General features: G+C 37.3%; 1 protein-coding gene across 4 annotated transcripts in view; it reads right to left on the minus strand.

The window, feature by feature from the left end:
* F5 (coagulation factor V) overlaps positions 1–9,539 on the minus strand; it is a 37,105-nt gene extending 27,566 nt beyond the window's left edge. The window contains exons 1-5 of one of the 4 annotated variants that reach the window (XM_052794288.1): positions 9,278–9,539; positions 6,141–6,193; positions 5,277–5,462; positions 2,099–2,190; positions 596–718 (exon numbers count right to left, since the gene is read on the minus strand). In XM_052794288.1, coding sequence (XP_052650248.1) covers positions 596–718; positions 2,099–2,190; positions 5,277–5,437 — 376 coding nt within the window. In that variant the 5' untranslated portion in view covers positions 5,438–5,462; positions 6,141–6,193; positions 9,278–9,539. Of the gene's footprint in view, positions 1–595; positions 719–2,098; positions 2,191–5,276; positions 6,073–6,140; positions 6,311–9,277 lie in introns of those variants that run through there. The other 3 variants (XM_052794289.1, XM_052794291.1, XM_052794287.1) reach the window with 3 other exon arrangements.
* Between the last annotated feature and the right edge of the window lie 3,671 nt (positions 9,540–13,210).

Here is a 13,210-nt window from a genome sequence, read left to right on the forward strand (position 1 = left end):
GGGGCATGGCAATCCAAGAAGCATGGGCAAACTCACTTTGTGCTAGTGCAGACATTTAACTGTCAATTTGGTCATGGTTTATATCTCTTTTTGCTAGTCTCATGAGGATTCCAGGAGCTAAATGCCACAAAGCTGAGCATGACATGCTGAGTATCAGAACAACACAATCAACACTGTCAACTACCTTTACCAATAAAGGCTTGATGTACGTTATTGCAAGGGATTCGGAAAAGTTTTTTTAAGACCTGTATTTAAGAGTTTACATGTCTTGAAATAGAGTATTTTGCAATTACATGGAGGTTGGACCAGATGACTTCCAGAGGTACCTTCCAACCACAACCACTCTGTGATTCTGTGAAACAGTTGTAGAACACAGGCAGCTGGTCAGGAGACTGTATGTGTCAGATGACACTCATATTCCTAGTGTTACACTGATGAACAAGAAAGGAGCTAACAATGGGTGTAAAGTTTTGATCCAGGATCAACAGATATTTGTGTTACACATATCCTCAAACATTGGTCTGGGCCCCTCTCAATATTTCGTGCCATAGTCTACAAGTAAGTGAACAAAACATGGAGCTTTTCTAGTATTTACCTTCTGCATTTTTGTTGTAAACTATGCCTTGGGGATGAATACTGACCGGCTTGTCAGCCATATTCTTAAGGTGAACTACTAAAGTATCTCCCACTTCAGCACGCAGAGTTGGTCCCAGAAGCCCTGTAGTTATTCAAGTTAAAGAGAGAGGAAAATGTGAGCAAAACAGTATGTTTAGTGAAACAATAAATTCTCTCCCTCCATTAGGGAACGTGAGCTCTCGAAGTACAAGTTGCAAAATTAATACAGGCAGCAAATGTACTACCACTGCAATGAAGATTTACCCACAAAAAGTCATGTGGGATTTAAAACCTGCAGCTCATAGTCAGGAATGTTATAAATTGTATATCTGGCAACTAGCACTTAAAAAGCACAGGAAAATGGTAGATTTGGGAAAAAAAAAGTTATTTCCAGATACAGAAAATTTTATCAAAGGGTTCATGTTGAGTTTCACTGGGAATTTCTAGGAACCCTTCACATACAATTTAATTAAACATTTTTAGGAAGGCAGACATTTTATAGTTTAAGAGTTTAGAGAAAGGCATTCAAACACATTTCTTTGAATAGCACTCTCAATGCCAGAAGTCACAGAACAAAAAGATCTCTCAATTCCAAAATGTTATCTCAAGAAATAATCAGTTCCATATTGCAAATTTCTTGAGGCATAGCCTGCAAAAGGTTTCAAGAGGGGCTTGTATCCCTACTCCCCATGTGCAAAAATAAGCAATGGAAGAAATCTGCTAAGACAACCTTTGGCTTGGTAGTCTCTTTTCTTGTAAACTATTTTGTAAATTTCTCTGAAAAGAAAAAAGTAGTTTCAGGAAACACTGGAGAACAAACAAAACTGAAAGGAATCAGATCATAGACTAGACCTTTCAGGGCAACTTGTAAAAATTTCATACTACCAACCTCACACACATTTACTTTGAAATCTAAATCTGAATGCCTAACATCTGAAGTTATTTTATCTATTCATATGAAGTGCAGACAATGTAAGTACTCTGCATAAGTATCAGAACACAAGTACCATACTTACGTATAGCATAAGTACAAGAACTTGCCTCCATCCATTTAAAGCGTCTTCAAGCAGTAATAGACACAAAGGCAAGGGAAAATCTTTCGCACCCAAGCTCACAGCTTTTCTTTTCCTTTCCACTGATCTATCAGAAACATATTTAGCCTCAGGCCTTAAGCTTCTTCCACGTGAATTTATAGCTGTGCTGTACAAGTCTAAATGTGTATGGGAAGTCTCATCAGATGTTGAAAACAAAAGGAATGACTTTGTACCATACAATTAATTTGCAGATAGTAGAGACCCAGCCTCTGAAAATCCAACCTCTCTATGGCCTTTGAAAGCCTAGTGCACTGTAGACGCCTCATCCACTGTGTCTATTTGGTTTATGTGCAAAACAATGGCCACAAAAATACAAGCTTTCTTAGCTTGTTACTGGCTTTATAACAAGCAACAAACAAAAATACTCAGAACATTCCCTTCCTGTTTACCTGCAAATATATTTGCTGGCTTTTCTTTTTTAAAATCCACTTCATATTCTCTGTAAGAAATTTTCTTAAACACAGGATCTGAAAGCTCCACTCTGAAACCAAAAGAGTTACAAAAAAAATTAAAAGGACAAAGATTCTCAGAGATGCCATTGCTATTTAATGGATTTCTCAGAACATGAATCCTGGAATTACATTTAATCACTTGCACATTTTGCTGAAGGCAAGGTACACAGTCCAACTCTTTGTAGTGTCTTCCCCTCTCCCTCTTAATCTATTGAATCTATGATGTTCCTGAGCTAGGCCATTTCATATTAGACATTCAATTACAGTACCTAGTACTGTTTACCCCTGATTTTGCTGGTGATTTTTATAGGTCCTTTTGATTCTGCGATGAAGATATCTTTGTTTTGTCCATTTAAGACACAGAGGAAGATGTCTTGACCACGTTTAACCTAAAAAGCATCTGACAAAACACAGTGAAAGAAACCTGAATTTCTCTTTATTCAGCCCCATGCTTAAATTTTTAAGACTCACCACAAGGATTCTACAACAGCATTAACAGCAAGCTCCTGTAGCAGCAATGACCTTGGAGGCAAGCACAAAACTGTTCCCTGACAACAACTAAGAATCTCACAGCAAGTCAGAAAATTGCTGAGAAACACTGCAAGTATCCGTAATCTTATGTAAATGAATCAGGCACCCAGTAGACCGCACAATGTTTTCTTAGAAAATATTTAGGCAAGCAGAAGGAAACCAGCACACAATACTTCTGGAATGGAAATAATGATGAGAAGAGGGCTGGAGGGATGATAGCCAGTATTTAGTTTCACATTTATTGGTTGATTTCTCATAGTATGTATGATGACTGGATCCAACAGTAATTCCACTTGCTTTTTTTTTTTTTTTTTGTAATGCCCTTTCAGGCACATTTGATAGTGGGGAGCTGATGGTCTGCTCAAGCATAGAGAGGCTAGGCAGAAATTACAGAGTGAGCTCGCTTCAGTGACATCCGGGGTCCAAAAGGGGGAGACCTTTTTTTGTAGAGATCTTTTGTAAATCCCTCTGCGACACTCTCTCGCAACAGAAGAGGCAGGCAGAAGCAGTTCATGTTTCAATTGACTGCCCTCTCTTTAAAATCACTGATAAAATTTTGTTTCACTCTTTAAGGAGAAGAACCCAATCCATAAACTTCATTGACAAGTGCTGCCCTAATGTGGCAATGTTCAACAGAATATGCACATAACACTACGGTGTAGAAGAGGAAATTTAACAATGCCAATTGTATAGCTAGAAGGAACAAAATACTTAGCTTACTAACACTTCAGAAATTTCAGACTACGCAAGCAGGTCATAACTTTTGGGAATGGCAGCAGCAACACTGCACACACAGATAATACATTGTCACTTTGCTCTGAAGTGTCTTATAAATATTACTTGTACACGGTAACAAATAAATCTCTATGAAGACAACTGACACTCAGAGAAGTTAAGTGTCCTTTTCTAGTCTGTATGATTGGAAAATTAAGGAAATAGTTCAGGAAGAACCCATTTTCTTTCCAGCCTCTACTCAGTTATTTAGCACCAAAAGCAGCAACCTATGATTCTTACACTGTATTTAGACATTCAGCTTCTACTGAAACCAGAGCAAGATACATACCCAAATGCCTTTGGGATCCAAGCCATTAGCTCTTCCTTAGTGAGTATCTTTGTGTTGTTTGGTTTTTTTGGAGTTAAATTTCTGTAAGCTCTACAAAGTTCATCGGACCCATTTGGGATGTGACTTGCTCTAAATACTTATGCAAGATATCTCAATAGGCACTGTGTATGAAAAACTCCTAGCTAATCACAGAGTATTTCAGCTGAGGTTTTAGGCAGTCTTGTGGCTCTCTACTGCATGAAAACAGCCTATGCACAATGTGACGTTTAATGAAACAGCAGTTGATGCTTATATTGATGCATCCAGTGCAGATGAGAATGAAGTTCTAACTACTAAATTCACATGCCCAGGTCAATACTTAAATGGCATTTGGCTTCATAGTCCTACATTTAAATCCTGTTTTATTCTGTCTTGCCAGTTTGACATTATGCTTATACCAGTTATATTAAGCTTCCAAGGGGAATTTTAGAAAGCATAAAAACTTTGTTTTAATTAAGTCTTGAAAAAAGAATAGTTAGAAAGTCTAAATCTGAACTGGAAATGTCCTTTCCATAACATCCAGAAATGCAATATATATTTAAAAAAAAAAAATCACAAACTAAACAAAAATAAAGAAAACAAGCCATCCACCAATATAAAAAAATGCAGTAGCATCCAAATACACCCTTCAATGTAGGAGACCAAGTAATTTGTACCATTTCATGCCACTTCATGAACAAATAAAACCTGTGTATGGTGACTATAGTGAATACAGCATAAGAATGAAGCCTAATTTAAACAGAATTTTAAATTATGTTCAAGTTTTGTCATCTGTAGCATTACACTTGCAGTGTTTATAATCCTAAGGATAACAGTGGTAATACAAATAAGATTTTATACGCTCGATTGGCATATGCATGTAGGCTGGCCATTCTGCAATGCTATAAAAAAATAATTCATATTTTCACTTAATGCAGTATTACAATGCTTGACCCTACAACCTTTACTTGGCAGAACCCAGGACAGACATTTCACAAAAACTACTGAACAACTCAGAAACAATGTAGCTAGTTCCAAAGTTCATCTGTATCTGATTTAAGTGAAAGTGATAGTATCCACATAGGAACATATTTATTCCTTCATCAAATTCTAAAGTCTGAAAGTTTTCAAAATCTTACCAAACCATAGCTCAACTTAACATTGCTCAAAATCCATATACCTAAAATAATTACATTTAAAAACCCCAAACATCAACCCACACAGAACATGATAAAAGCAAGCCCTGGAACCTATTTAACTGAAGTGCTCTGAAAGCATAAAAATAATCTATCCACTAATGAAATAAATGAAAAGGAGCTTTTAATGGTTCACTGGCTCCAGTTCAGATCATGCTGTTTAAAGTCACACAAGTTCCTCTGAAGTCAAGAGATCAGGCACTAAAGTCCTCCTGGGCTCTAAAATTCCACAGGAGACAGAAAACATAAAACACTTTCAGTCACAAGAGAAGACTAGTTTCATCCTTCTTGTCCTGTACTTTGTTACCTGGACTTTTCCTCAGACTCCGGTTTGTAGGTCCAGCTAGTGATCTGAGCAGCTATATAGTGCTCCCTGACCTTCATAGCTCCCACCACATGCTTCTCTGAGTCTGGCCACCATGAACCAAGTAGAAGCAAAAGAAAAAGACGCATGCAGTGGAGTGTCATGGTACAGATGCCTGTTGATACTGCTCTGGAAGACAAGGCAGAAACCGCTGCTTTTATTGCTGTTGTTGCTTCTAACTTCCCCTCAGAAATGAAATAATTGTGATGCAAGAGGGTAACAGCATTTGCTAGGCTCAGGTCATTGCTCTTCACCTCCTCCTCCCCTTGCTGACAGGGATCCAACAGAGATAAAAAAAACCTGTTTAAACTACCTTCCCTCCCCTCCTCCACACCATCTTCAGTGAGACAAGCACCAAGGAGAAGCAACTTTAGCCCCACTACAGACTGTGGTTGGGTCATTGTCTACTGAAGCAGCAGGCTATCAGAGGCAGAAAACAATTACTTACAATTACAGGATATTTGACTTGCACAGGTAGGAAGAAGGGGGGCCTATTTTTTATCTTCCCAGAAAGCAGAAACCCAGCACATGGCTGGCACTGATGGAAATTTCCATTAGATGCTACATCTCCTAAGAAATCATTCCCAGTTAGAAAGCAAAATGATGAGGGATTAGGTGTGGGGACTAGAAGAGCTAAATCTAATTCAAATCTAGTACATATACTGCATACTCTTAATAGTAAGTCTGTAACCTTTCCAAACATGTTGGCAGCTTCAGTTTAGTTCCTACTATACTCTCAAGTATCTCAGGTAATGGATAACGAACTGGCTTCTCAGTGGCAGCTAACAGGTCAGCCAGAAGACTTACCCGTAGTCAGAATCCTTCTAATCTAGTCTTGATTAGGATCTGTTGACATTTATCTAAAGAGAAATTATTAAGAAAACACCTTTTGATACACTAAATACCCATGTCAACTGTATCACCAAAAATGTTTCCCTGCTTTTGCCGGTGCTGAGCAGTTTGTCAAAACAAGAAAATTGTTGAGTGTGTTTCCCATACACTGGGACTACTGGAAAAAGAAAAGTGTCTACCTATATTTTTCGTGGATAGAAGATTACAACTTTTTCAATAATGTTTTGCTAATGTTTTCATGAAGAAATTACCTAAAACCCCATATCAAAATAATTCCACTCCAGATCCAGACAAAAATAAGGACATTTCCTCAGACTACTTCAAAAGAAAACCTGATCAGTTCTAGGTTTGATATATTGTTCAACAGCAGAATGGTCTAACTGGCAGGTTGGTTAATTCTATCCAAACTATATAGTAACTCATGGCCTTAGAAGAGATAGGGAAGATGGTTGGAGAAACACTGATGAAGACCAATAGCTGAATGCTCCCTACCAAACTTCAGAAGAGTTTGGTGCCTAAACCTGAAAACAATCGTGATCATTTGGACAGCGTTAAGACTACAGACATCATGGAACAGTTTCAAGGCAGCAAATTGAACTTAAATTACCTCCTACTGCATCTGCATGGAGTTAATCACTTGTTCCCATGAGCCACTTTGACACATATATTATGTATGAAAAGGATTCAAAACCCAGAATCCAGCAACAATTAAGTTGGACCAGAATGTGTGCCCTGATATTGAAGAGACAAATCTTAGGCAAAGACAGTCCAATAGTATTTAATTACAAATTAATTATTGTTTTCATTAAAGAACTCACCATAATCCTTGGTAAACCACTTCAATAATTTTTAATTAAAAAGTTATAATATTTTCTCATTTCTACTCTGGTCCCAATCTCATCTTTGGCTCAGGATCTATTCTAATGCTGGTGCTTAAGAGTTTGATAGTTGGTGTGAAAATGCCTATAATTCAGATTTTGTGAAAGAAATCTCTGGGCAGATGGACAATTCCTTCCTTTGATCCAGAAGTGATGGGAAGCAGCTGGTGCTGAAGTGAATGGCACATTCTGTTAAACCTAAACCATCTTCGCTTTTATGTTAGCTTGTCTCATCTCCAGGTCTTCAACATTCATACAAAAGCACACAGAAAATACCATGCATCTTTATCAGAACAGAAACTGATTCATGTTTGAGTCCAACCTCCACCCATTGGGCTTTACAACACTGCTCCTAAAGCTCCTTCCCATACAGGGATTTGAAGACCTTCTTGTATTCTTATGAGCCTGGCTGAGGAGATGAAATTAAACAAGAAATTAAACACTTTAAACAAGTCTTCCTGTAATTTTGTTTAATGAACTAAGTGTTTGAATTTGAATTTTCCATTATAGGTTTCTAATACTTAAATCTTCCCTGTAGTAAAAGCTAAAATATTGCAGGCTAAAAATTAACACCCAAAATACCTGCTTAAAACCTCTTGCTCTGTGAGCTGAGAAACATCAAGGCTGACATCAGTTACTTCTCTTTTATCCATTTTGATGAATTTGGCAGTTGCATTTTTCAAATTTCTTAGCCAATGAATTGTGCAATACCAATCAAATGATAAAAGGAATTAAAAATGCATTACACCAGTGAAATTACTTTTACAAGGGTGGCTGATAATACTGAATAGTTTTAAAGAGTATCAAATTAGACCAGATATACTTTCCATTAAGCTATACTGATGAACATGTATTACCCTTCTTTAATCCTTTAAGAACAGGAAGCCCAATATTGGCTACTCCCTTACTTTCTCCTCTTCCAGCACCTCTTACGATCAACGTAAGATTGAGCCACCTGAAATTAGCTGGGTCAGCCTAGGTTTCTTTCTTTTCTTTAAGCTGCTGCATTACATTGTCTCCTCTAGGCTTTGGGAAGTTTCACAGTGTTCTGAAAACCATTATTAATAATCCAAAGATCTTGTTCCCTTTCACCTGACAATTGATTTCTAATATCTGCAATTATATCCTCTGCCTGACATGGTGAAATTGTAATACATATAATTTTTTTAGTTAGCATTGGTTGCCTGCAAGCTATTACTATTAGTCACATGATAAGTGACTACAGAATACATTCTTCAGTCTGAAGTCTTCCAAGACAATGCAACTTTATTGTCTATTTGTATATATAGCCGTGATCTTAGCTTCTTCTACTTCACAACACTGCACATGCAGCAAGCTTCACATTTTATCCTATTGCTTACCCACATGTTCAAATGTAATTTACATTTGGTCACGAGCAACATCAAAAGATCTTGTGGGCAAAAGCCATGCATGGAGGAGCACAGGTCTAGTCCATACTGGCAAAACAATCTCTACAGCACAACGAACAATGTTATTCCCAAAACTAAGCAGTACCTTTGAGATGTACTGATAGTGAAATGCCAAATGAAAAGAAAGCATGGAAAGAGAAGCATAGGCAATACTCTTAAACACTAAAAGCAGGTCTGCATCTTCTAATTGGGGAAGATTACTGTCTGTTCTGACACTCAGTAATTATGGTCCTGATTCTTGTTATGCAATGTGTGAAAACATACTAAAAGAGTATACTCACAGTACTGCTCTAAGACTGACCTTTAAAACTAACTGGTATTGCCAGTTTTTCACCCAGAATAGCCTAGGCTGAGTCTGAGCAATGAAGAACAGATAATTCTTTAAAAGAGCTGTAAAGTGGTGATTTGCAACTTTCTGCAGATTGTAGATCAGGACCCACCATAAACTTGATTCTACTTCATCACAAACGCTATCCTAAATGCTAGCAGGCAGCCATATACTGATGGCTGCCATCAGTTTTAACAACTGTATTATAGTGACTGAGAGGGAGCTGGTATAGAGAAGAAAAAGTTGTAAAACAATTATTGAATTGATTGCTAGTAATGCCCTAACACAGATCTCTCTCTCTCTTTTTCAAACACACCAATCAATGCACAATGGTCCAGCAAGCACACTTTGTTTAGTACAGGGTGAAAGGACTTTCATGGGCAAACAAGGAGTTAATTATTGATCAGCAGTGACACATGGTTCTGAATGTAGGTAAAAGACAGAGGGGGCACTTACCAAATCTGCCAGGCACAACTCGGAACAGAAGCCATCAGGTAAATATCTTCACCTCTGCAAGAAGGCACTAAAGCCAAGACAGGTTAGTCTGTCAGGCAGGCAGGCAAAAGCAAAAGATGGCAGAGAAACTTAGGCTTTCTTTCAGATAACAACTTACTCAAAAGGAATACGTATATGGGTTTTGTATTTGATGGCAGCTAATATAAGAACACGTTCTGCATAACTGTTAAAGGAAAGCAGGCCATGTAACTTGTGTGATCATACACATGCTACAAGGCAGTAAGAATGTAGCATTTCAGACTGCTCGGGTGCTAAAGGCTTCAGAAAATAGATAATAATTTTGATTTAAACCTAAATACATTCACATGTTTTAAACCTGTATTCTTCCTTAGGAAAAAAGCAAGTGTCATTGATTAGAATTGGGTGTTTCTCCAGTCAATATGTTTGCCAAACCCAATTATTTAGCAGGACCCAAAACTATTTGCACAGAAATGCTGAATTCAATGAACAGTTTCAGAGAAAAAGAAATATGTGAATTTTCTAAATATTGTAAAATCTAATTTCAGTGCATTAACAGATTTGTCTAAGACCACTGGCTTTTGGTCTGAAAAAATTCATTTTAAGGAACAAGAGAGGAGGATGCACTAGCTTCCTCTCTTCAAAAACTACATTAATAATGTCTGACACAAAATTTTGACTGACCCAAAAGACGCCTTTTTTTAATCTGTGTGTTTAATTTTTGCCAGAAAATTTTCAGTTTGGCTCTACAAAGAATTTTCCTCCTACTCTAAACCATGTTTGTGTTCTCTGTGTTCCAGTTTGTCTTCTTTACCAAGAGATTTCTTTATTTGCCCAGGCTTACAACTGATATACTAAATCAGACCAGCTGTCCTCATGCTAAGTCAGTCTAGCAGCATATTCAACTTGGCTTCCTTTCTGTAGAGAATAAAAGCAGTAAGAATATCAGTGCCCACAATACAATGTTAACCGTGTGGTACAGGATTGCAAGAGTTTGCAACGAGGAAGATTTGCATATTTTTATCATAAAGCCTTGTTGGAACTGAAAGTGGATTATCAAAAAAAGAGAGCCTCTTATCAAGTTGTATACATACCTACTTCCAACAATAGGTATGATACTTTGGATGAATTATCTTTTTCTTCTTTCATATGGTTGCATTTTCTACATCCGGGTATCTTTTTTTTTTTTTTTTTTTAAAAAAAAGTTTAAAAAAAGGAAAAAAGGGTAGACGTAGAACAATTCTTACAAGTTACTAGCAGAGAAGGTTATTTTCCAGTAGGAAAGCAGACAGGTGTGTTTCAGGAAGAAACACGAGATCAGTAAGCTTTTAGCATAATATGACACTAAATTACATCTGTTCCTATGGACTTTACAACACTCAGACAAATTCAAGGCATTCTAGTTCTCTAGCAATGGATCAGGCTGTTTGTTAGCAAGCTGGTTAAACAAGCTCCACTTTCCCACACCTAAAAATGCAGCCACAGAAGGTCAAAGTTGAAATTGCCCTCATTCTTTAACATTCTTTAACATTCTTTAACTATTTCCACTGTTCATTATTTATAGTTTAGACTTTGATTAGACTTTTAGAAGATTAAATACAGAACTGCATTTCCCATGTATTGTTTGGAAGTTACTGCTTTGATTTTTTTCTTCTTTTTTATTGGAAGCAAGTCATCTTTGTATTTAAAAAATATTTCATGTAAATTGAGGCCTAGGTATCTTAAGTTTGACAACAGAGCTTGTGATGGTCATTATTGTAAATCTCTGTAAGGTTATTCCCTTTGCATCATAACCCATTCCCTGTGTATAACTTTGGTTCAGATTCAGTGGAATCAAAATTTCACCCACATCTTCACGCAGCACCTGTAAACTAGAATGTACTCAAAGTCCAAGATCGAGAGAGAGATCTAGTAAGGCAAGTGAAGAGCCACAAGAACTGTAAGATGTGCAGCGGGAAAGGGACTCCAGGAGAGCTGAACTTCTCAGGAGCTATTCTGATGTAGAGGGAAAATTCAGACAATTAATGACCATGCAGGATTTGCCAGAAGCTATAACTGAGGTCGCTATGTTTGCATATGTTTATAGCAGTTCCTACAGCAGCAATCTTCACTTCAACAGGAATTTTTAATACTAGTCCCAAACAGGAGAAAAGAATTGACGTACAGTACAACTGCTGCAAGTGTACCCAAATTTGTTTGCTCAGGTACAGCCACTTTGATATCCAGCCGAGCAGAGCACCGCATATCAGTTGCCAAGCACCAGGTTTTGTGGTATTAGGTATTTCTGTCCTACAAATGCCACAAGACATTAAATATCATGGTGCTGATGGAAGCCATTGGCAAATTCTCTTCAGTTCTGCTGCTGTCAGAAGACCTTCATTAATTTATACTTAAAAAAAAAAAAAAAAAATCACACCACTTACTTCAGTCAACAGCCCAGCAAAGAAGAATTGTTATTTGTTAACTCAGCATACTGGAAACCAGTGAAAGACTAATTCACCTTCCTAACGGAGGAGAATAGACACCTTCTAGGGAAAAGGATGTTTCAAAAGATTCTGAGAGAGCAAAGAAAAAAAAAATATATACGTCACTGCTGGTTATTTTAAGTCATACTCCCTCTTCGCTCTCCTCCAAAACCCCCTATTTGTTGGGTGGAGGACAGCTACTTCCTTTGTTACCAAAAAACCCAAAACATCTTAGAAATTAGGTTGATAGGGAAAATCCTATGGCATGACTCAGTGGGTGTGGTTAAGTTTTAACAGGTTTCAGCTAGCATTACTCTTCACTTATGCAGACATTGCTTAAGATGTTGTCCAAGAAAGAGGAAGTGAAGATAGATTATCAAAAGAGGAAAACCAATTTAAGCACAGTACACAGAACGTGATTACAGGATCTCATGTAAGTAACAGCATGGTACAGAGGACAGCCAAGACGGGGACCAGTTGTGCCAAGACAAGGAACAGCCCTCCTACCCAACAGTAAATTCAGTCGGTTGCAGACACCCAGCTGCAGATGACCTTGCACAATGCAGGTTGGATGTTTGGGAGACAAAGATGCTGTCCTGAAAGCTAAACAGAGTTTAAGTGAACCTCTTTTATATATATATATATATGTGTGTGTGTGTGTATATATATATATATATTAAAAAAAATGGTGCTTTCGTCCCATTTTCATTAATGAAAAACTTAAATTTTACAGGGCAGAAAGTGGCTGCTAAAGCCTGGATACATCTGCAATATTTGAATTCATAAACAACCCCATGCATATTCACCCCAAAAAGGAAACCATGCTCCTAGACTACCAGTTAGTGTAGTTGAGGCAGACAAGTAATCAAGATTGAGCCTTCCTCTACCATAGTGATCTTCTCTCTTTACCTCCAAGCTGTAATTTTGTCAATAAGACTGTTCTTGTCTTTATTACAAGACGAACAGACTACATACTAATATTCCTCCTTTGTCTCCAAAAAAATTCCATTTCAAAACACTAGTCTTGCTCAAGTGTAAATCTAAATCACCTTTCAAAGACTGGTTAGTTACAGCTATTTTAGTTTAATATGTAGTCAAACTTCCCTAACAAGATGATCACTTATTTTCTTTCAGCTTTCAAAATCCTCCTCCAGCTAGAGGAAACGTAACCATTCATAACTATGAAAAAACCACACAGATCTCAAGTGAATTTAAACGGGAGGAAAAAAAAAATAAATTCACATTTTCAGGAATTGGCAATGAAGCCAAAAGCATTAGTCTTCTACTAGGAAAGTAGATTTTAGCTTCCAATATAGACAAAAGTAGTCTTCTGTTGAAAGGAAATTGAAGGAACTGCAGAGAAAAAAAAAAATCCCACCTCTTAGTGCAGTGGCTGTATAGGAATGAAAGTGATTTATTTATATTACACACAAAGATTTTTATTAAAAAG

This window comes from Harpia harpyja, chromosome 8, assembly GCF_026419915.1.
Source record: "Harpia harpyja isolate bHarHar1 chromosome 8, bHarHar1 primary haplotype, whole genome shotgun sequence".
NCBI lineage: Eukaryota > Metazoa > Chordata > Aves > Accipitriformes > Accipitridae > Harpia > Harpia harpyja.